Source organism: Dryobates pubescens, chromosome 17, assembly GCF_014839835.1.
Source record: "Dryobates pubescens isolate bDryPub1 chromosome 17, bDryPub1.pri, whole genome shotgun sequence".
Classification (NCBI taxonomy): Eukaryota; Metazoa; Chordata; class Aves; order Piciformes; family Picidae; genus Dryobates; species Dryobates pubescens.
In genome coordinates, this window is record NC_071628.1 from 8866867 (window position 1) to 8890893 (window position 24027).

General features: G+C 45.7%; 3 protein-coding genes across 3 annotated transcripts in view; all 3 read left to right on the top strand.

Moving 5' to 3' along the window:
- IQCH (IQ motif containing H) overlaps window positions 1–9932 on the top strand; it is a 59526-nt gene extending 49594 nt beyond the window's left edge. Inside the window, exons 13-15 of the mRNA XM_054169160.1 lie at window positions 3480–3499; window positions 4842–4967; window positions 9831–9932. Of these exons, the coding sequence (XP_054025135.1) occupies window positions 3480–3499; window positions 4842–4967; window positions 9831–9914 (230 nt within the window). The 3' untranslated portion in view covers window positions 9915–9932. The remainder of the gene's footprint in view (window positions 1–3479; window positions 3500–4841; window positions 4968–9830) is intronic.
- Window positions 9933–16228: 6296 nt separating this feature from the next.
- C17H15orf61 (chromosome 17 C15orf61 homolog) lies at window positions 16229–19213 on the top strand. Its single transcript, XM_009903931.2, has 2 exons — window positions 16229–16612; window positions 18523–19213. The coding sequence occupies exons 1-2, from the start codon at window positions 16282–16284 to the stop codon at window positions 18648–18650; spliced, it is 459 nt and encodes a 152-aa protein (XP_009902233.2). The 5' UTR covers window positions 16229–16281; the 3' UTR covers window positions 18651–19213.
- The window catches only part of MAP2K5 (mitogen-activated protein kinase kinase 5), a 173366-nt gene continuing 165875 nt past the window's right edge, over window positions 16537–24027 (top strand). The window contains exon 1 of the mRNA XM_054168818.1: window positions 16537–16612. The gene's annotated coding sequence lies outside the window, so the exon portion shown is untranslated. The remainder of the gene's footprint in view (window positions 16613–24027) is intronic.

Consider the following 24027-nt stretch of genomic DNA (forward strand, 5'->3'; position numbering starts at 1 on the left):
CATTGATTTGTGGCAGTAAGTAACTTCTAAATATTTCAGGTAGTTTTCAATTTGTGAAAAAAGGTGGCAATTTATATGTTGGAAGGAAAAGAAGGAGATTAAAGCACTGCCCTGACTAGAGGAGTAACTTAAAAGCAATCCAGAAGGAATCTGAGCCTTCATTTCATGAGCTGCGCTGTGGAATCAGAAGTCAGAGCGCTCAACTTCTCCCTTATGCACAAAACTGAGCATTAAGCAATCAGGGCTACAGCTGCCAAAGGACCTGGACATGCAGTTCCCTCCCAGCTTTCATTTGAGTTAAACCTGAGTATTAGTTCTCAGAAAATTCATCTCACTGCTGGGTAGTAATTATACAGTATTAATTATGGACGCAGTCATCTGAGTAGGAAGAAACACTCAGAGCGCCCTAACCAAGGTGAGTTCCCTAAGCAGGGATATGCAGTCACACTCCTTCCTGTTTGCTTTCTCTGGACCAGAGTTACAAAGCTCAAGGAGGAGACCCTCCTCTTTGCACCACCAAGCAAGAGCCCTGAAGTCCCCTCACTCAATTTTTCTGTTGCCAGACGAGGTTCATCCTAACTCAGTGTGACGTGCTGTGGCCTTGCGTGTGCTCAGCTCTCTGTGGGTGTTCAGGCTTAGGTACCAAAATGATGAGTGCTGTGGCACTTGCTTCTTGTGGATCTCACCTTCAATCTCCCTGGAAACTCTTGAGATTGTGTCTGTAATAGGGATGGGGTTTTAAATAAGGTGATATTTGAGTTTTGCTTTGAAATCCTTACAAACACAGTCACAGAAGGATGGCTAAGCATGGTTAACAGGTTTCTTGTTTATTACTTGATTTGTTATGGTTAGAACCCTCTTAGTGCAGGATTTCCTATGGCTCTGAAACCTGAGACTGTCCCTCTGGGGCTTGTCAGAAAGATGGGGCCAGACTTTTATCAGGGCCAGTTGTGACAGGACAAGGGGTGATGGTTTAACTGAAAGAGGGAGATTTTCTCTCTAGTCTAAGAAGACATTTTTTACACTGAGGTTGGTGAGACCAGGTTACCCAGAGAGGTGGGAGATGCTCTATCCCTGGACTCACTGCAGGTGAGCTGAGCTCTGCACTGCAGGCTGTTTGGAGCTCTCAGCAACCTACTCTAGTTGCCAATCTCCCTGCTGGATGCAGGGGTTTGGACTAGATGACCTTTAAAGGTGCCTTCCAACCCAAACTATTCTGTGATTCTCAGAGGGGGAGAAAGGCCTTTAGAGCAGCCACAGAAGAAGAACTGTAGGTACATGTCTATAACACACATCAGGATATAAAATCAGATGCTGTTGTACCCATTTTGACACAAGATTCACAACCCCCTGCTTTTCCTGCATAGAGGAGGAATGCAGCACCACTCCAAAAATGTCATGGAACTATAATTTAGAGGTTAATGAGCTCTTGATCTATTGTTCTTGTCAAGCAACCACTTTTAGCCGAAGAGAAGTAAATTAGAGATGATTAGTCCCAGTAGTCCGAATTTTAGAAATGAAAAGTAATCAAGCAGCAACTTTTTCTTTTTTAATTAAAATTGTGTCGGAATGAACATCAACTGTCACCACATCCTCTCTTTTGCTTCTTCCTGTTATTTCTGAGGGCTTTACCTCCCGAAGAGTTAACTCCCGAGAAGGCGTTCTGGCAGGAAACCGTCTTTAGGAGAAGGAAACAAACAAACAGAGAGACAAATGCTTTCCCAGCACATGAGCTGTAATGAATGATTAAGTAAAAACACTTTGTGTGAAATTATGATGTTAATAATGGTCCTGTCCCTTTGAATTGATGATATACTCTCCGTCCTGGTGGGTTTGAGTTTGATAGAAGGGGAGTTTTGCGCGAGGATTTTATTTTTAGAAGGGCTTCTTTGAAAGAACAAATTTCCTAGATACCGCTGCTCCTGTAATTATGTACAAAACCAATCACTCATTATAGTTAGGATACATTATCTTCTAGACAGATGAGGCTAAATAAGCAACACATTAATAATTCATCCTGCAGTTCATTATGCATGTGTGTGCATGCTTTGTAGCTGAAATAAGCACCTCATCAACCTGATGCCAACCCTTAAACAATAGTTCTGTGTTATTGCAGCCACATTCAAGTTTACGCTTGTTAAACTGCTACTTGGATTATTTTATCAAGCATTCATTTATTTGTGGTCCCCTACTGCAGAGAACAGATTTTGGAAGCTCCTTTTTTAAGTTAATGACTTGAGCAATGGGTGTTATTAATTCTCTGAATATTATAAACATGATTAATTTTCAGGCAGAGATGTATCGCAGAAGGATTTCAGCTATGTCAACTTACATGAGTCAATGTCAAAGCAAATATCACTTGAGGAGCGAGGCTGTGAATTACACGCTCCGACTCGCAGCATCCCCACCCTGACTCAACCACCAGAGGAGGGCCTCGATTTAGGAGAACTGCTCTCTTCACTTCTGCTCAAGGCAGCATCTCTCTTCTTTTGTCCTGAGAGTTCCAACTCCCGGCATCCCTGCTCTCCATGAACCATCAGAGCACAGCCTTGGTTTAGGAGAACATCTCTGTTCGCTTCTGCTCAAGGCAACAGCTCTGTTCCTTTGTATGAAGAGTTTTCATAGAATCAGTCAGGGTTGGAAGGGACCACAAGGATCATCTAGTTCCAACCCCCCTGCCATGGGCAGGGACACCCCACACTAGATCAGGCTGGCCACAGCCTCATCCAGCCTGGGCTTAAACACCTCAACCGCCTCCCTGGACAACCCATTCCAGGGCTTCACCACTCTCATGGTGAAGAACTTCCTCCTCATGTCCAGCCTGAATCTCCCCACCTCCAGCTTCATTCCATTCCCCCTAGTCCTATCACTGCCTGAGATCCTGAGAAGTCCCTCCCCAGCCTTCTTGTAGGCCCCCTTCAGATACTGGAAGGCCACAATTAGGTCACCTCAGAGCCTTCTCTTCTCCAGACTGAACAGCCCCAACTCTTTCAGTCTGTCCTCATAGGAGAGGTGCTCCAGCCCTCTGCTCATCCTCGTGGCCCTTCTCTGGACACCTTCCAGCACCTCCATATCCCTCTTGTAATAGGGGCTCCAGAACTGGAGGGAGTACTGCAGGTGGGGTCTCACCAGAGCTGAGTAGAGGGGGAGAATCCCCTCCCTTGACCTGCTGGCCACACTTCTCTTGCTGCAGCCCAGGATCTGATTGGCTTTCCAGGCTGCAAGTGCACTCTGAGAGCTCATGTTGAGCTTCTTGTCCACCAGCACCCCCAAGTCTCTCTTCTCAGGGCTGCTTTCCAGCCAGTCCCTGCCCAGCCTGGATTTGTGCCTGGGGTTGCCTCGACTCAATGCAGAACTGATTTTTATCCTTATCATGAACTCCACTGCTATCAGTTGTGTAGCTCCTTGGAGTCACTGTGCCTTGTCTCCTCAAAGACTTGTGTCCTGGTTTGAGCTAGACCAGAACAGTTTCTGGTCAGTGATGTCACTTCTCAGCTCAGTCTCTGCTCAGTGCAGGCATGTTCTGAAGTTCAGAGCAGGTTCTTGCAGACACTAGCTGTTTCTAGCAGTGAGAACACTGATGGGGAGAGTCCCTGCCAAGGGTTGGGGTGCAGACCAAGGGCACTGCCACAGTTTGTGCCACTTGTTGGGGTGCAGGAAACCAGAGGTGGCACCTGCAGAGAGAAGTGGATAGTTCAGGTGACCCTCAACTGACCAACAAGGGATTCCATCCTCTGGATGTTGCATTCAGGATAAAGCTGAGAGATCACCAGGGTCAAGCCTCTTCTTCAGTGTCATTGACCCAAGAGGATTCTGTCCCTTCTGCCTTCAGTCTCAATCTGTGTGTTCCTGAATCCAGTTCTAGAATCCAGATCCTGAATGCAGTTCCCATCTGCTGCTGAGTCCAGTGTGGGCCTTCTCCCACAGCATCAGTGGTGACACAGACATCACTGCCACCAGGGGTTGGGTTCCATATTGGTTTATTGTCTCTATTTCATTTTATTGTTACTGTTTTCATTAAAGCTGTTTCAGTTTTCTTTCCCAACCTATCAGTCTCTCTCCCTTATTCCCTTTCCCTTCCCTTCAGGAAGGCAAAGGGCTTCATAGAGAGCATTTGTCACTCATCTAGTGGCTGGCCCAGCCCTGACCCTTGACAACCTGCTGGGAAAATCATGCACACTCATGCTCAGCCTTGGAGGAACCCAACTTCAAAACCTACTGATGCTTTGCTTTGGAATTGCTACTATGGAGATGAGCCATCTCTAGAACAGAATATGTAACCAGAGGGCAGGGTGGGCCCAGAGGGTCCAGGACTCAGTTACCAGTGAGGCTGTGGCAATACCAAAATGTGACTCTCTAAATTTAAACTACAGACCTCACAGATCTGATAGACCTCATCTATCATACAAGGTTCTACTACACTTTGAGGTGAGGATTTAATTTTGCTGCATGGAAACATCTCTGTTCAACAGACCTTGTGATGAACAGGGATTCCTCCAAGTGGAGCCTGACACTGACACAAGGTCACTGAGAAAAGACATTTTAAATAGTAAGTCATAGAATCAGAGAATGGATTGGGTTGGAAGAGACCTCAAAGATCATCTAGTTTCAACCCTCTGCCATGAGCAGGGACACCTCTCATTAGACCAGGTTGTTCAAGGCCTCATCCAACCTGGCTTTGAACACCTCCAGGGAGAGGACATCCACAACCTCCCTGGGCAACCTGTTCCAGTGTCTCCCCACCCTCACTGTAAATAATTTCTTCCTGAGACCCAGTCTAAATTGTTAGTTTCTGATATAACCTGATGTGAAAATCAAGACTTCTGTGTTGTTTTCTTTAGCCTTCTCCACTCAGCAACTGGTGTGCAGTAGCAAGCACTCAACTGAGGCACTCCAGCCTTTCTGGAACCTACTACAACGCTCTCTTCCAGATGTGTAAAGCTCGTGGTGTTGGATTTGACCTCCAGGTATGAAAGGGGAAGAGTGGAAAACAGGATGTTCACTCTGCCTGACTGCTGTATGTAAATTCTGATACAGTGAAACCACCTAGCACCACATAAAGTTTTAGTGCTCTCTTTAGCATAAGAATGTTTGTGTTGCTCTGCAGTTCTTTGTTGCTCTGCAGTTGTTTTGTGGAGGAAAGCTTGGTATAAATCAGAATTGATTTCATTCTACATTGTTTTTGTGATGCCAAGTAATGAACTCTGAATTGAAGAAGGTAGTTGCTGTGTAAATTAGTCTGATATTTTAACACAGCCTTCTTTACCTGGGGTATCAATGGTGAAGAGCTGCAGTGCTGAGATACCTGATTTGGATGAAAACTGGAAGCAGTGAAGGATGAGGAGTGTTTCACCATGTTTATGTTACACCACAAGGAGTAGGGAGTGGGACATGGGAGTCGTCAGCCTGGAGGATAGAAGGTTCTGGGGACACCTTATAGTGGCCTTCCAGTACCTGAAGGGGGCCTATAACAAAGCCCAGAAGTGACCTTTTACAAGGACTTATAATGATACAGGGGTGGGGAGTGGACTGAAGCTTCAGGAGGGCAAGTTTAGTCTTAGAGATTAAGAAGAAACTCTTTACAGTGAGGGTGGTGAGACACTGGAACAGGTTGCCCAGGGAGGTTGTGGATGCCCCCTCCCTGGAGGTGTTCAAGGCCAAGCTGAATGAGGCCTTGAGCAACCTGGTCTAGCGGGAGGTGTCTCTGCCCATGTCTGGGGGGTTGGAACTAGATGATCTTTAAGGTCCCTTCCCACCTAACCCATTCTGTGAATCTGAACGAGACAGGGTCTCTCTCAGAGACTACCAAGAGAGTGGGGTTGTTCATACAGCACAAAGGATGGTGGCTGTCACCAGGGGTTTGGGTCCTTGCCAGCACCAAGTTTTCCTGAGAGTTCCTGGCCACCATAGGGCCCTTTTGCACACCTGTGCACCCATAAGAGAAGATAGACCTTTAGAGGTCACGAGATTGGGTGGTACTGAACAAGAAGAGGAACGAAGACATGAAATGCAGTCTGCTAGGAAAGGAGTGGTTAAAGCTTCTGAGCAGAGCTGAAAGGAAGGGAATTGAAAGAGTTTGGTAGCTGTTAGATGAGACAGAACAGCAACAGAGATTTGAGATCCTAGGGCACAGGGCTTCAGGGGGAACTGCAGGGCTTTGTCAGTACAAACCCTCCCCAGGACAGCAGCTCATGAGGCCTCTCACACTGACATGTCCTAACTGTCACTTAGCACATCTAACAGTCAGTCTGTGGGGTTGGCTGCTGGCCAGACTGTCACCAGCATCATGCCTGTGAGGGACCTGAGCAGAAGGTTAATGCAGGGTCATGTCCTGTGTATATCTAAGGTGAAGTATCAGCTTTAGGAACAGGAAAAGTTAAACACATTATCACTGTCTTTAGTTAAGGCTTTTAGGAGTTAACCAGTCTCTTGATAAAAATGACTGTGTGGAGATAATTTTTAAGACACTTAGGGACATCTTTTACTGCTCTGGAACAAAAACTGTTTGCTAGTGAATAGACTCTGCTGTGTGTCATAAAGTTAATGTATTCTCTGCAGTAAGTTAGAGCAATAATCTGCCTACTCTGAGGCACAAGCCACTGCACGCAGCTCAAACCAGCCTTTCTCAGGTAGGTTACATACACACTGTTCCTGTGTAACACTGTTATTGTAATTATGGCAGATTTAGGAATAATTAAAGCAACTTTGACTTTTTCTCTAACAGGAGAAACAGGGAACAGTTTTCATCTTGTATGAAGACCAGAAGCGACACAGACTGGGAATGATGTAAGCCAACGCTGTCAGCGACGCAGGCTGGTAACAGCTGGGGGAGTAGTGATACCCTGTCAGGCTGTGCTGCTGTTCAGTGAGACCTGGCCAGGCTGGAAACCTGGGGGAGTGGAACCTTATGAAGTTCAACAAGTGCCCTAGTGAGATCACATTTAAAGTGCTGTGGTTAATCCTGGGGTCCCCAGGACTGGAGTGAGTCCAGCAGAGGCTACAAAGGTGTTGAGGCGCTTCGGGTATCTCTGTGAGGAGGAAATGCTGAGAGACCTGGGGCTGTGTAGCCTGGAGAAGAGAAGCCTAAAACAAGATCTTCTCAATGCTCAGCAAGAGCTGAATGGTGGGGGGGCAAGAGGATTGGGCCAGACTCTTTTCAGTGGTGCCCAGTGCCAGGACAAGGGGCAAAGGACACAAACTGGAACCCAGAAGGTTCCATCTGAACATGAAGAAAAAGTCCTTTGGTGTAAGGGTGCTGGAGCCCTGGAGCAGGCTGCCCAGAGAGGTTGTGGAGTCTCCTTCTCTGGAGAGCTTCCAAACCCACCTGACCATCGCGATCCTGGGCAAGCTGTTCTGGGTAAGTAGCCAGGAGGTTGGGCTGGCTGATCCACAGAGATCCCTTCCCATCCCCACCATGCTGAGGTTCTGTGAGAACACACCTGATCTTCATTCTTCACAAAGTGACCACAGGCAGTCAGGCAGCAACAATTCTGGTAGTTTGGTAATTGTTCAGACATATGAAAGCATCATCTGTACTGAATGGAGAGAACTGATGTAAAGTTGGTTGTCAAAATAACATGTAATGGGTGAGGGGCTGAGACAGCCTGTTCTCAGTCTGTTCTGCACTCCTGTGATGCTGGAGCATGGCCTGGATAAGGAAACGGCTTCCCTGAGTGCTGGATGGGACTGGGCAAGTATTGTGGAGGGCAGGACAATTGAAAAGGATCTGACAAACTGAAGAAAGTATCTGCAAAACAGAATGACATCCAGTTGGAACCAGGAGCAAGAAATTGCAGAGATAGCAGTAATGAAGGTGAGGAACAAGTAGCTCTGCAGAAGAGGGGCTGAGAGGTACGGTGGCTTACAGCCTGCGAGTCACAATGCCTTTATCTTATGGGAGGAGGTAAACAATATTAACCTGGAAGCACCAGAAGTAATCCTTCCATTCTGGACAGAGACATGAGTAGAAAATGTTGAGTGTCCCAGGAAGCATGACTCAGAAGGCCAGGCTAAAGAGGACAGAGAGGGGGAGGCAGAAGTGAGGTCTGTTAAAATGATCTTCAAACACATAAAAAGCCTCTGTGGGGAAGGAAAAATCTGATTTCCAGGTCTTTGGTAGTAGGACAAGAAGACCTGAACTTAACTTGCAGTCAGGGAGATTCATACTCAGCAAAAGAAATATTTCTGGTAGTAAGGGAAGTGAAGAACTAATTAGATTGTTCAGTGCAGTTGTCATTGACAGCCTCTAGTAACAGATGAGACAAACCTCTGTCAGGATGATGTAAGGAGCATTGATCCTGCCTGAGCACAGGGAACAACCTAAATGAATCCTAAAGATTGTTTCTAGGGTGTGATTCTTTCAGCCTGTCCAAGCTCCCTGTGGATGAGGCTGTTGGTAAGGTACAAGTGAGTCAGATTTATTCCCAGCTTGGGTGTTCCTTTAGGGTACTGCACCCACCTGTAGTCACAGTGTGGGTAGCTCACACGATGGAGCTGTCAGATGAAACTGAAAGAAAATCAGCACACAAGAACCTGTAAAATATCTACAGGAGCCACTCACAAAGTGGTTTGGGTAGCTGAAAGTGTTCCATAAGCTGCTGAACTCTCCTAACAGCCCCCTGATACTCAAAGGTGAAGCACTTTCCTTCCCTGATCCCAGCTCTGGAATCCTCCTCCCCCCCGACCCTCCTTTAGCAGTGCCTCTGGCATGTCTGCACCTCTCCAGGAGTTGATGCAGCTCAAAAACTGAGCAGAAAGCTCTGTTACTGGACTGGTTTTCTGTGAGGCTCAGATAGAATCAGTCCATAGAGGGTACATAGTGAGCAGGAAAGCTGTGTGAGATAGATGAAGAGGAGCAGAACCTGCCTTCTTCAGGGCCAGTGGGCTGTTGGGTCAGCTTCTCCCTGTGATAGCCACACCTTGGAAAATGGAGTCTTTATGTTAGGGGTACTGCATCCTGACTACATTCTTGTAACTCCTTTGCAACAATAGATGCTGGAGGAGTAGAAGCTCGGGGGGTGCATTCTGGCTCTCTGCAACTCCCTGAAAGGAGACTGGATCCAGGTGGGGATTGGTCTCTTCTCCCAGGGAAAAAGTGATAGGACAAGAGGAAATGGCCTCAAGGTGTAGTAGGGAAGGTTTAGGATGAACATTAGGAAACATTTCTTCATGGAAAGAGTTGTCAAGGCCTGGCTCAGGGAACTGGTGGAGTCCGCATCCCTGAAGGGTTTTCAGAGCAGCGGAGATGTGGTGCTGAGGGCCATGGTTTAGTGATGGACTTGGCAGTGTTAGGTTAAGGGTTAGACCTGATGATTTCCAAGGCCATTTCCAACTGGCAGAGAACTTGGAGCAGATGATCTCTGAGGTCCCTTCCAACCTGAGCCATTCTATGATACATATAGAGAGTCTGCATGTGCCACTGGGAAACCAAAGCCTCAGAAGCTCCAGCAACCTACGAAACGCTGAAAGGTCTCCTTCTCAGATGTCTTGCACAAGCTGTGGGCAGAACCAGCAGTTCTGAACTAATGTAGGTCTTTAGAGTGTTCTGCTCTCAGTCCTAACTCACCAGTAGCCTTTTACGTGGAGCAGCTGAACCCTTACCGCTTCCTTCTGCGAAGTTGATTAATAAAAATTATTTATTGCACAAATCCTTTTTGTTGACAAGTTAAAATGGAGCCTCATCTTTCATATCTCCCTGAAGATTGCCACCTTGTGAGATTGAAAGCGCTCATTAAATTCCATCAGCAGACAGGCACAAATGAGAGGGTGATTGTTTTTAAGCATGTGAAGGGAATCATCGGTAAACTCATTTGTTTGGATATCATTAACAGAACAATCGGAGAGGATCTCCAGGGGGTCCTCCTGACCTTTGCTCGCAATCTCTTCATCATCCATCAAGAAATATCACCACCTAATATGCAAGGCGAGACCAATTTTAAGGTGAGGTGTTAATTAACTAACGATCCTGGTTAATTTCTGTACAAGGGCTGAAAATACCTCATGCTGTATCATAAACAAGTGCTAAACCATTCCTTTTTTATTGGTAGCAGCCTGTATTTTGCAGTGTCTAGGTCAATATGGTAAGTCTCCCAATGAGCCTGTTAGTTAAATTTAAGTTGGAAACTTTTTGCTTTGAAAAGAGAAATAGTTGAGCCTGAAGCGATTTGTCATGCAATGCTCCCGACTGTCCCCTCCAGGAGCAAAGGAGCTGCCTCAGTCAGTTCTAGCAGCGATTCATAGCATGGTTTGGGTTGGAAGGCACCTTAAAGATCATCCAGTTCCACATCTCCCGCCATGGGCAGGGACACCTTCCACTACACCAGGAGGCCCTGTCCAGCCCGGCCTTGAACCCCTCTACAGTGGGGCCAGTTGTCATAATTGTCTGTTTTAAAGGGACACCATTGAAGTAAGAATCTGCATTTAGGAACAAACTTCTTAATTTCTAACAGCTCCTTGAATTTCTTCTAAGCAGGCAGCCACATAATCCATTAGTTCACATCTTTCACCCTGCCATCCACTTCAAAAGTCAATTTTGCTCCCAATTTCCTCCACTTGCCCATCCCTGAGGGCCAGAGGATGCTCTGGGGTGGTACAGGTGGAGGCAGGACAAAGCACTAGGGCTCCTCAGGCTGGGAATGTTCCCTCAGGAGCACCCACCTTTACTTAGAAGCTCCTTTGTGATGACCTCGCTGGCGAAAGGAGCCAGGAAAGCAATAATGAATGCAACCCTGTGCCCTGCAAGAAGCGCTCATTACAATGCTGCTTTCTGATTCCAGAGAATAGCTGAACTTTCCAGAGGGAGTTCTGCTGCTGAAATGTATCACCTTTAACTTCAGAAAGTTTCTGAGATCCTCTCTTTCATCCTTTTGTGCAAAGGTGAAGGGGAGCATGGTTACAGATTTATATCTTAAATCACAGAATGTCATTTAGATCAGATGCTTTCCAGTGTGCCTGCATTCTCCTCTGGCAAGCAGAGTGTGAGGAGACGGCTTTTGGACCCAAGTACATGTTAATATGTTCAGTTGTGGGGCCCTCACTCCAAGAGGACATTGGGATGCTCAAGTGTGTCCAAAGAAGGGCAAGGAAGCTGGTGAAGGGTCTGGAGAACAGGTCTGGTGAGGAGCAGCTGAGAGAATTGGGGTTGTTGAGCCTGGAAATAAAGGAGGCTGAGGGGAGACCTTCTGGCTCTTTACACCTCCCTGAGAGGAGGGTGGAGCCAGGTGGGAGTTGATCTGTTCTTCCAAAGAACAAGCAACATGTCAAGAGGAAATGGCCTCAAGCTGCACCAGGGGAGATTTAGGTTGGACAGGAGGAACAATTTCTTCCCCAAAAGGGTTGTTGTCAATGCCTGGCCCAGGCTGCCCAGGGCAGTGATGGATTCCCCATCCCTGGAGAGATTTGAAGGACATTTATACGTGGTGCTGAGGGCCATGGTTTAGTGGTGATGTTAATGGTTGGACTCCGTGATCTTAAAGGTCACTTCCAGCCTAAACAATTCTGTGATTCTGTTACAGAAGAAACAAAAAACTCCAAACCCTACTTTTCAGTATGAGGGAGTAAAAAGCAATCACTGAAGAAAAATCTCAGAAGGAACTTCCTAGTGAGTTAACAATGATTTACACAGATGAAAGAACACCTGCTGGCTAATTACAATTACAGATTGCACTGAGGTGTACTTTTTATTTACCTGAGGTTTGTACCTATTTACTAATAGTTCCCCCACCTGCCCCCAACTTTAATGGGTGCAGCATGTCCTGTGTCACACCAGTTACCTTTCCCAGGCAGGCACAAGCAGCTGTGCAGGCTGCCTGCTGCATTTCATTGTAATGCCCATTAAATAACTCATGTTCCTCGACTCTGTTGCAGATGGCAGTGCAAGGTATCGCAGCCATTCTAGGGACTGCAGCAGGAAACACACTGGAGTGGGAAGAGGAGCAACCTTCAACAGCAGATGCTCTGGAAGAATAGTTAAAGGGAAATGATTACGTGCCTTGTTTTATGCTTCTGGAAAGGCTTCTCAGCTGTAGGAGCAGGTTTGGTTTCCCCTCTGTGTCAGCAGCTGAAGTGACAGGAACTGAGGCAGCAGATTTCATAGAATCACAGAATGGGTTGGGTTGGAAAAGACCTTAAAGATCATCTAGTACCAAACCCTCTGCTATAATCAAGGACACCTTCCACTGGCCACATCCAACCTGGCCCTGAACACCTCCAGGGAGGGGGCATTCATGACTTCCTTGAGCAAACTGTTCCAGTGTATCACCACCCTCACTGTGAAGAATTTCTTCCTAATATCCAGTCCATGTCTCTCCTCCTCCAGCTTCAGTCCATTGCCTCTCATCCTATCACTATAAACCCTTGGAAAAAGTCCCTCACCAGCTTTCTTCTAGTCCCCTTTTGGGTACTGGAAGGCTGCTCTGAGGTCTCCCTGGAGCCTTCTCCAGGCTGAACACCCTGAACTCTTGCAGCCTGTTCCCATAGGGGAGATGCTCTAGTCCTCTGATCATCTTTGAGGCCTCCTCTGGACCTACTCCATCAGTTTGATGTCCCTCTTGTGCTGGGGACACCAGAACTGGATGCAGTGCTCCAGGTGAGGTCTCACCAGAGCAGAGCAAAATCACCTCCCTGTCCTGCTGGCCACACTTTTTTTGATACAGCCCAGCACACAGTTGCCTTCTGGGCTGCAAGTGACCATTGCCAGTTCATGTTGAGTTTTTCATCAACTGACACCCCCAAGTCCTTCTCCTCAGCACTGCTTTTAAGGCACTCCTTGCTCAGCCTCTATTTGTGCCTGGGATTGCCCTGACCCTGGTGTAGGATTTGGCACTTGGCTTCATTTCTGCAGTTTCCAAGTGTGTTTAGAATTAATCTCTCTTCTTGCTCAGAAATCAACTGCTGAAAAGCAGATGATCATGATAAATGCCCCTGATGTTCATACTGTTGTTTCTGAAGTACTGTATCTGGTTTCAGAATCTTGTCCATAAATCAGGCCAGGAGATCATCCTCTACTGAAAAGAGGGATTTAAAAGCCATGTAGATGTAGTGCTGAGGGACATGGCAGCAAACTTGGTACTGTTTGGTTAATGGTTGGATTTGATGATCTTAAAGCTCTCTTCCAGCCTACATGATTCTATGATTTGAAGTATCTTTGAGATTCCTTCCCAAAAAGCTCAGGCAAAACCAGTTTTTAAGACAAATGTCACCAAGCAGTTGCAGAAGATCGTTGCCCAGGCTTCCTCATGGCTGAGTCGTTGACCATTCTCTTCATGTGTTACCATTTGTGTCAGCCTTTTTCTCTTCTGCTTTGGTGACAGGAGTGATTTAACTGCAGATGAGAATGCTTGCATGAATGCTGATCCCTGCTTCAAATAAAAATCCCCAAGAATATGTTTGTTTCACTCTTGTTGGGTTGGTTTTGTTCCTTTCTGACATGTAATGTCAACATGGGCTTGGGCTTAAGATACACCAGAGCCAGACAGATTTTTTTTCTAAGGGGAATTCAGCCCAGGAATGAGATTCCTGGAAGTCTTTACTCTTTATGTTAGAAATGAAAGGAGGCATTTTTGGCTGTGGTCAGTACAACAATGATCTCTTACGTGTCAGGAAATTATATGCCAGGGAGTAACTTGCTTATTAGTTCTTCCTGCAAGCTACATTTGTTCTCTGTGCTACTTTGAGGTTCATTTTCCTCGCTGCATATGTAATGAACTCTCTCCTACCTCAATACTCTTTGTAGAGTTCTCACCTAGCTTCCTTCCCAGGCTGTACAACATCCCTGTTTGGTCAGCAGAAGCAGAATCCTGGGGGAAAAGGAGGCACAGGAATGCACAGCAGCACCAAGCTAGTTTCTTAAGGGTTAAGGAAAATGAAGCCTCAATCCAAGCCAGAACAACATAAGGCCTGAGAGGCTCATTAGTTCACTGGCACTTAATAGACTGCAGAGTCCTAGGAGTAAAGGAAACCTGCACTTCCTTATGTCTTTGTTCTGTTCTGACAAAAGGAAACTATACCTGTTTTTGCAGGAAACAAGTGACCTGGAGGTTCCCATGGTGAGAGAGCTTTCTCAGCATGTGCAAAATGTGAAATGTATTTTGAGGGGGGGAAAAAGAGTTTTTAATTACTATTAACACTTCTGAGCATTGGGCTGATGGAAGGATTGAAACAGCTTTGGAGTCTCACATTCAACTCCCATGCTGCTGGGGCCAACAATTAATATTTATTTTTTTTTAGCAATACAGCAGATAAAAAAATTTGAAATTATTTAAAAATAAAAGGTCAGAGATACAGTCATGATTATCCTGGAATATTTATTGCCACTCACCAAAGGCATAAGAGAGATCTTGGACTGTAGCTTGAATTTCAGAACATGATCTAGAGAACAGAGCAAGCAGAGACAAAAGGCAGGCCAGATGTGGCTGCTCATCAGAAATCACCAGAGAATTCTGAGGCTAAGAACAGCAGAAGCCCAAGCTGGTTCCCCAGCTGCAAGGTATGGAAGGACAAGAGAGGCAGTGGGGTTTGGCAACATCAGTGGTGGAAGACGCAGACAATTAAAGGTTTTATTTTTCTGATGGGCCAGAGCTGCAAACAAGGATGTGTGCTCTGCTGACAGCACGTCATGGGGTTGGGTTTTGTGATGACATACTGTCTGTAGCACAAATTCTACCCATTTCAGGTCATTCTCCTGAGAGAACATTACCTGGAGTTGATACTGGAAACTGGATCTCCTGTTTTGGATAGTTCAGTTTAATGCCCTACTGAAAAAAAGGCATTTAGCCTGTTTCCCCCTTTAGAATGACAACTCTTGAGCACAGAGCAAAGAGCAGTTCATCACTACAACCACTTCCAGATCTCTTCTGAAATGTTTACCCTACCCATTTTCTAAGAGATCTCCAATACCTCATTCTGAAAGGTCAGGAGCATTTACCCCTTCCATTGAGGCTAAGGCAACAAATCCCTGGGATCTGAAGGCTATCCTGATCCTGAACATTTCACAGTGATTACCTGGCATCACTTCCCATTTAACAGATCAGCTATCAAAGATCTGAGGTACTGTTTCATTTTAGACTACAGATTTTCTTATGGCAAGCAGGCATTAAATATTAGGAACAGATTGTGCCTTGTCCACTTTATAAGAGGTAATTTTGACCATGAAATGTAACAGCTGAATGTAACTCTTAAGGTGTAGTACATAAATTGAGCCTTTCACCAGTGAGCCACAGCATCAGCTTCCACCTTATTCTCTATCCTCATTGTTGCCACTAATAAAGAAAGATATTAAAGCTAACTATATGCTCTATTAATTATAGGAAGGTGAACTGGAGTCAGAGTTGTTGCTGATGATTAATAATTACTGGTTCTACACTACACATGTAGTACATTGCAGTAAATAAACAGGGTACATCATTGGGTAGTAATTGATTAATTAGCACATTCATCCTACATAGCTCAATGGTTGAAGATTGCTGAGCTTGGGATATTGGGTGCAATTATTAGAAAGAAAAATCTGTTCCCATTTCTCAGTTTAGAATCATGGAATGGTTTGGGTTAGAAGAGACCTTTAAAGATCATCTAGTCCCAAGATTTTTTTATTAAGCCTTTTTGGCTCAAATAAAACATCCACTGGTTCAAAACGTCAGCTTTTATTTACAAATCATGGAAGAGTGGCTATGATTTTTAAGTATTTCTCTTCAACGGAGTCTTAAGACTTTCAAAGAGCTATCTTTAATTTGATGTCAACTGTCACATTTCACCAAGTAAAATCAAAGCAGTTCAATATATTCTCCCCGAGGGTGCGTTAACCTGGGTTGATGCTGCAGCACCACAGGGGCTGCTCCCGCCAGCACACAAGCTGCAAGCAAAGGCATTTCTAATTATGTAATTGCACAGATTTTCTGTGTATTCTCGCATTGATGTGGACGGCTGGCTCCTCTCGCCCTCGGTCTGGCAGGGTAACTCACTGCCCGGGCCGCCTCTGCCCGCTCCCACCTCACCTCAGTGCGGAGCTCCGGAGCGGCTTTGGTGCCTCTCCCCGTGCCGTGACCCTCCCGGCAGGAAGCCGCACGGCCCACACTGCCCCCTCTCCCTCACCCCCGCAGCCTCGGGCCAGCCCCGCCGCTGCCACGGCCAAACGCAGCTCCGGTGCCCCACGCAGATGCTGCCGCCGCCGGGGCGACCTTGCCGCCGCCCGTTCCCGCCCTCCGGCGAGGCGCAGGCGCGGCGGCGGCGCAGGCGCGGCGACCGCAGCCGTGGGTGCGGGGGACCAAAGCGGGGGGTCCCCCCAGTATGTGGGCGCTGAAGCGGTTGCACGAAGCGGTTGTGGGGCTGCTGCTGTGGCGGGGAACGGCGGAGTCCCGTCCCGCCGCCTCGGAGGTGCTGAGTCAGCACCTGCGGCAGCGCCGTTTGCCCCACTGGACCTCGTACTGCGTCAAGTACAGCGCTGTGCGCAACGACCAGTTCGGCCTCTCCCACTTCAACTGGAAGGTGAACGGCGCCAACTACCACATCCTGCGCACCGGCTGCTTCCCCTTCATCAAGTACCACTGCTCCCGCGCCGCCCCGCAGGACCTGGCGCTGCAGAACGCCGCCTTCACCGCCCTCAAGGTTCTCAACGCCGGTGAGTCGTGGCCCGGGCCGGCTCCGAGGCCTCCCGTCAGCTTCCCTCGCCCGGGTGTGAGTCAGGCGGAAAGGTGCAAACCCACAGCTGCTGCAGCCGGAGGGTGGAGGAGGGAGGCGCTGGAGGCGGGCGGGCCGGGCTCCGGAGGGACGGCCCCGGGAAGGGGGGACACGGGGGCGGTGAGGCTAAAGCGGCGGGAGCCAGCCCTTTGGCTGCGGGCAACAGCGCTACGCTCCCGACTCGGCCCTCACCTCTTCTCCTTCCCCCGAAGCGGGGGAACCCGCCTGCAGCGCCTCCTCCTCTCCCCCTCTTGTCGGGTCTGACCGGATGGCGTGAGGAAACGAATCGCAAAATGCTTTCACCTGCTGTAGGAGTATAGAGTTCTCCTCTGAGTAAATCGATACTCTAGGGGCTTACTCCGTGGAGTAAATCGATACTCTTCGGGGCTTTACCGAGTTGGTGTTTCTCTGTCCTGTTGCGAGAGTGAAAAATTAAATCTCCTTTAAGCAAACGCGCCAGCGGTTGTTATTTACATGGCTCACACCAGTTGGTATGGATTGTTTTCCATACAAAAATCTGTGTTCTGTTACCGGAGATTAAATTCTTTCCTCTAAGCAAATACACGAGTGCTAGAGGAAGCACAACAGTTTGTTTATCTTAGACAGTGCCTGGGCTAATTTGATGCCTCTTACATACAGGCAGTGTCTAAAGTAGTGGAGGGCTGGGGCCATGCTTGATCCAAAAGTGCTGCTGTAATATAAATTATCATATAAATAAACCCGCGCCGTCAGTACCTTATTAATAGAAAAATGGGCACAGATAATTACTGAAACATATTATTATTCAAAATGTAGTATATGGCTACAACATTGATGTAAATGGCGACAGTCACACGATCAATTTCATCCGTTTCTTGTTTCCATCTTTCATTTGGAAAGTAAACCTCATTGCCTTTGCAGTTAGAATACATAGAGTTCTTCAGTAACATTTTACAAAACAAATCTGCTGCTCCTCGGGGTTTTTTTTGATCTTTCCAACTGATACAGTGAGAAAATGTCATCAGAGATTTCTTAGTAATAACTTGAAATCTGATTTTATGTTTTGCTTCACATAGTCAGACCTTGCATCTTCCCTGCTTTTCTTGCAGCTACTCTGCACGTTTCTTATTTAAACTGTTAGCAAGCATGCCAGAAAAGAGAGATGACTCTGCCTAGAGAATCTACCTTAAGCACTTTGGGTAACTTTAAAGCGTGTTAAATTTGGTGGGTTTGTACCTTACTGAATTATTTAGTTTTTCCTAAGTCCAATATTATCATCTAGAATAGATGGGTAGCTCGGCTGTTATATATAAATATTACATATGCACTTGCATATATACATCTGCCTGCTCCCTGCAGTTTTGTTGGAGTGGTTAGTCTGGACCGCTGATCCCCAAGAGCAGCTTCACGATGATCTGCGAAATCACTGCCTGTTTTCCCTCCCATCTCTCCTCTGATACAAACTCTGAACTGATAACTAAGTGGATGCCCGGGGAGTTTGTGTTTCAGCATTTATATCTGTATGTGTTGTTGTTTTTCCCCTCTAATTGGCAGAAGTCAGGCTGCATACACAGCCATATTTGGCTTCTTTCACACCACTGTTCTCTGTTTTCTTTCTCTATGAATTCCTGCATACTGTTGCTTTGCTTAAGCTGCTTTCTGATCCCTGTGTGCTTGGTAAACAGGAAGGGTGCTAGGTGCTGATAGCTGCTTGCAAGCATTTCAGTATAGACAAAACATTAAGGTGGCAGTTTTTGCTGGAATGCTTTAGCTCTGATTTAATTTTTGTGTCATTGTTTTCGCTGTCAGTAGGTGGATTTCATTTTCCTGGCTTGCTGTCATTGTATGTAACGTGTTTTTGTCTTTCCGTAGGCATCCCAACTTTGCTATATGGAATAGGCTCCTGGTTCTTTGTCAGTGTCACAGAGACTGTTCACACGAGCCATGGCCCAGTTACTATTTATTTTCTAAATAAAGAAGATGAAGGTGCCATGTACTGAAATCCTGCCCTCAAGTTACCTGTCTTTCGGTGGGTTTCTGTGTTGCAGCTGCTGCAAGTATCTGCTCCCTCTACCTCAAAACAACTGAAGGCAACTTTGTTGTGGCGGTGCGTTGTGTTCTCTTAACGTGCTGTCTTCAGGAAGCTTGATGGACTTTGTGGGCAGAAGAGATTTATTTTTGCAGAGGTCAGTAAACTTGAGAAAAATAGAAGCTGTGGGAGAAGAATTAATATTCCAGAGGGTGTTTAGAATTTATGGCAGTCAGTGACTGGCAGTGCTGAACAAACTTGTGACCGTTCAGAGATACCTTTGCCAACTTAAAGAGCTGAATTGTGGCATGGGGGCAGGGGAGCTGTGAATACACTGGGCATTTTCAGAATGTCCCTGAGAACATGTAGCTGCTTAGGTTTAGACTGATGAGATGTTTCATAATGCACTGATTGTAGGTGAAGTGTGTTTGAATGAATCCGTGGCGCTGCCTAGTCAAAATTACCTTGAAGACTATGGAAAATTACCACCTCAGAAGTTAAACTGGCTGTATCACCTTTCTTCTAATAATATTTAAATAAAACATATAAAATACATTTCATGCTTCTACCTTCTGTAATTCTTGAACTCCAGATACCTGCATTATTACTACTACTATTGCTACTATTATTTATTATGACTCTAGGTTGCTTCACAGGTAAGTAAGAAAACCTAAGTAATAAAGTTTCCATCCCCTCTGTTAATTTACAAATTGCTGATATTTGTAGTTAATACAGGAGAAGGAGAATAATACCTTCTTTTTATTCTTTTTTTTCCCCTTGGATTCAGAATAACTGATCTCCACAGCTGTAACTGAGCACAGCTCTAACAGACAGATAGAATGATGGAATGCCTTAAATTCACTTGGAAACCTGGGCAGAAAAAAGGCATTTAGAGAATTATTTGAGTAGTGGAAATAGGGAATGATTTGATAGTTGGTTCAAACAACAAAAACACCTGTCCAGGATGTATCACTGGTGCTTGGTTTTAGTGCCAGCAAATTACCCTGTTGGTTCCAAATCCCACCTCTGGTAACAGAAGTTGATTACCCCAGTTTTCAGAAGTAGGAAGATAGATGTAAAATGGCTAGGAAGCGGTGTTGGAGGGTAATCATGATTCCCTAAATAACTGATTATCAAGCTATGACTACAGCATAGTTTAATTTAAATACTTTTTTGCTTAATTCCACATAATGGAACTGGTTTCCCACTTAATGAAGCTTTTCTAAGAGCCACACTAAATAACAGATGAATCAGAGAAGCGCTTGCTTTGTTCTATTTAATTTTGGAGAATATTCTTGACACAAGCTAAATGGGTCACAAAGATGAGGAGACGTTGTAAGTGGCTTCATTAATAACAAAAAAATGACTGCTAGCATCTTTCCAGGCCTGATTTTCAGCCTATTGGATGAAGTTATTTAACTGCAGCTCATAAGTTTAAAGTCAGATACTGCTCATTCATTGCCACGCATCTCGTCGATACTTTGCTGTAAAGGTTTAGTCTCGACGCAAGGTTGATAAAAGGGTTTTTAATTACCAGACTATAAATACAGCTCTTCGTTGGAGCTGCAGCTCTGCTCACTGCAGCTCGTTTGATTTCTGATAATGTGGACTGCTGACTTTGCTTACCTGCTTTTCGATAACTGCAGGCAACATGACTCCTTGTCCGTAGAGCGATGGGCAGGTCTCCTTAGAGAACATCTCTGACAAACTACCCTATTGATTGCTGCAATTCTGTGCTGCTTGCAGCATTAAATAGAGACTTGATTTCTTGTTCAATGATCTCACTGTGTAACAATTAAGCAAATGTAATATTTTCTTGTATTACATGAAAATCAATGGACCTCTTGCTCTTACGAAGTTGATCATGCTAAAGGATGAACTAGAAGTTGTCTGAGGGCAGAGTGCAAATATAGCATCGTTCGTTCGTTTTGTTGAGGCTTGTGTGTGACCTGGTACAGTACTTCAGAAGGAAAATGAGCTATTCATCAGGGAAAAGGAGTTATTAAATCATGGCCAAAATAATTTTCAGTTATGAATATAAACTCGCTTGTCTTCAGCCAAAGGTAAAAGATTTCTGGCTTTCATTCTCTTTTTGCTATAAATAATCCTTAGTATAGTTTTATCATCTGAAGTTTTGGCCTGAACGAAAGGGGGAAGTGTTGAGGGCCAAGAATACCCATCTGGTCTTACAAATTTCTGTAAGGCTCAGGGGAGGATGGGAGTGGCCAGTGAGGGTTGAGGATGCAGTGTGCAGTTCCCAGCTGAAGCTTTTGCTGCTTTGCCTTTCTAATCTTTCTCACCATACCTTCCACTTGCAGCAATCCACTCCTAAAGGACACTCCAGCAGGAGGAGAGCAGGTTTTGCTGTGAAGTCTGAGTACTTGGACTAAACGTGTCCTTGAAGTAGGACTTGATCATAGAATCAACAAGGTTGGAAAAGATCTCAAAGATCATCCAGTCCAACCTGTCACCCAGCACCTCATGACTATTAGACCATGGCTCCATGTGCTATGTCCAATCCCCTCTTGAACACCTCCAGGGACAGTTACTCCACCACCTCCCTGGGCAGCACATTCCAACAGCTCACGACTCTCTCTGTGAAGAACTTTCTCCTCACCTCCAGCCTAAACTTCCCCTGATGCAGCTTGAGACTGTGTCCTCTTGTTCTGGTGCTGGTTGCCTGGGAGAAGAGACCAACCCCCTCCTGGCTACAACCTCCCTTCAGGTAGCTGTAGAGAGCAATAAGGTCTCCCCTGAACCTCCTCTTCTCCAGGCTAAACAACCCCAGCTCCTTCAGCCTCTCCTCGTAGGGTTTGTGCCCTACAAGATGATGAGCTCCTAAGAAATTAATGTTGAATCTGTGCCCAGCTGAAAGTTAGCAAGTAGTACATCATCTGTTTAGGGTTTGGAGAACAGGTCTTGTGAGGGGCAGCTGAGGGACTTGGGGTTGTTCAACCTGGAGAAGATGTGCCTAAGGGGAGACCTTCTGCCTCTCTACAACTCCCTGAAGAGTGGTTGGAGCCAGGTGGGGGTCAGTGTCTTCTCCCAAGGAACAAGTCACTGGACAAGAAGAAAAGGCCTCAGGTTGTCCCAGGGGAGGTTTAGATTGGACATGAGGAAACATTTCATGGAAGGCATTGTTAAGACCTAGAACAGGCTGCCTATGGCAGTGATGGAGTCTCTGTCCCTGGAGAGATTTAAAAGAGGCCAAGATGTCCTGCTGAGGGACGTGGTTTAGTACCAGACTTGGTCGAGTTAGAGAATGGTTGGACTCAGTGATCATAGAAGTCTTTTTCAACCAAAGAGATGCCATGATTCTATGACTCTAGGGTAGCACGAGTGGTATAGTATGCAAACACGATACTTAAGTGCCACGAGCTGCCTGGGACACATTTGGATGTCACAAAACTTCATGAGAACGAACATCAAGCCACCCGTGGGTTACCAGAAGTGGGAGGAGCAGGCAGGAACAGAAATCAGCATTTCTTGGGGTACTCTCATTAGTGCTGCCCAGTCCCTAGCGAAACGTTTGTCAAACGTGCACAAAAAGTCTGAAAGTGAAATATAGTAATTAAGACCTGGGCTTTATCGATTGTGTGGCTTAAGTAATTTTTCACAGCAAACATAAGATTTAATAAGTATAAGTAGTTAAAGATCCTGACTTGGCTGTAGTCATTAGCATGTAATTGAACTGGTAAAAAAAGATCAGTTAAACCTATGTTGATTACCACCTTATCTTTGAAAGGCAATTAAGGGCCTCAATCATTGCAACAAGATTTGATTGTGCAGCCTTTATTGGACATTGATCTTTCAGCGAGGCACAGTTACATTTTCCATTAATTTACAGTACCACAGTTTAACTCAGATACCTGAGCCCATTGACCTGGGCAAGATGTAATGCAAAGCCCTCCTTGAGGGTAAGATGCCCTCACATAGTCATTACTGTTTAAAAAGACCGCGACAAGAAGTGGCTACCCGATCCTCCGGGTTTAGACTAAGGTTTCATTTCTCTGAAGTAGTGGTTAAGCGAGGTGAAACAAAGCTCTCTGCCTTTTTATGGCATCTCTCACTCATTTAAACATCACTCTTGAATACAGCAGAGAGATAATTAAGGCAAGGCTCAGAAAGATAAACTGCACTTGATTTCAAGCGGAAATGGCGCGGATCAAATCTGTACAAAGTCAGGGAGGGTCATTTTGTAGCTCAATCATCTATAAAAGATAAGTACCAACACTAGTGTGTGTTGCACACACAGCATGTGGGTAGTATAATATGCACAAAAAAGGAATCTGCTTATTAAAATAATTACAAATCCATTATTCGAGAGGAATTAAGCTTGGTGGGCCCCTGCAAGCGTGTTTGGAAGCAACAAGACAACCCAAAGGACCTTGCAGGTGAGACAGCAGTGAAGTGCTGCACGTGCAAATGATGCATCTTTGAACAATTAACCTCTTTTCCATCGTAAATTAATACCAGTAGCAATAAGGATTGATACTCCCAGTGGCTTGTGATGAATATGCTCACAGTGTCTCAAAAATAAGCTGCTGTGTCCCCATCTTGATCTCCTTTCTTTCCCTAGAATGATGTTCAGTGCTTTTCTCCAGTCCAGAGAAACCTGGAGCCAACTGACCTCTCATTGACTGAAACAGAAGTTAGATCTGTCCTCAGCTTAAGCTTTGTGTGGTTGACTTATGGTAATTCTGGGTGTATAGCAGCATTGAGTAGAACCTTTTGAGGCTTTTGATCTTTGCTTTTGTGTATTTGTGCTTACTCTGCGCACAAAATTTGCTGGGCATGAACAGACCTGGATTTATCAAGACTCCTGTGAATTAGAATCCTGAAGAGGAGAGTGAAGTGGAGGAAACATTAATTCCCTGACAGATGTACTGAGTTAAAGAGATACATTAGCAGTGAAAAAGAAGGGGTGGGATGGTGTTCAGGTGGAGAGGATGGAAGAATCAATTTAGTAGGAAGGATGTTCTTCCCCTCAGCTCTGCCCTGGTGAGGCTGCTCCTGGAGTATTGTGTCCAGCTCTGGGCTCTCCATCTCAGAAGTAACAGGAAGTAACAGAAAAGAGTAACAGAAGTAACTGAAAAGAGTTCCATGGAGCGACATGAGTATGTTCAAGGGATGGGAGCATCTCTTACAAGAAGAAGCTAAGAGACCTTGGTCTCTCTGGCCTGGAGAAGAGAAGACTGAGAGGGGATCTGATAGGGCTGGGTGATAGGTTGGACTGGATGATCTTGGAGGTCTCTTCCAACCTGGTTGACTTCTACGTTATTCTATTTCCAAAATGGGACTGAGGATGAGTGAAACGTGTCCAGTTTGAGGAAGCTGCTTCCCTCAAC

Coding starts and splice junctions, on each gene's coding strand:
- C17H15orf61 (XM_009903931.2), top strand. CDS start 16,282: ATGTGGGCGCTGAAGCGGTTGCACGAAGCGGTTGTGGGGCTGCTGCTG. Junction 16,613..18,522: donor CCTCAAGGTTCTCAACGCCG/GTGAGTCGTGGC, acceptor GTCTTTCCGTAG/GCATCCCAACTTTGCTATAT.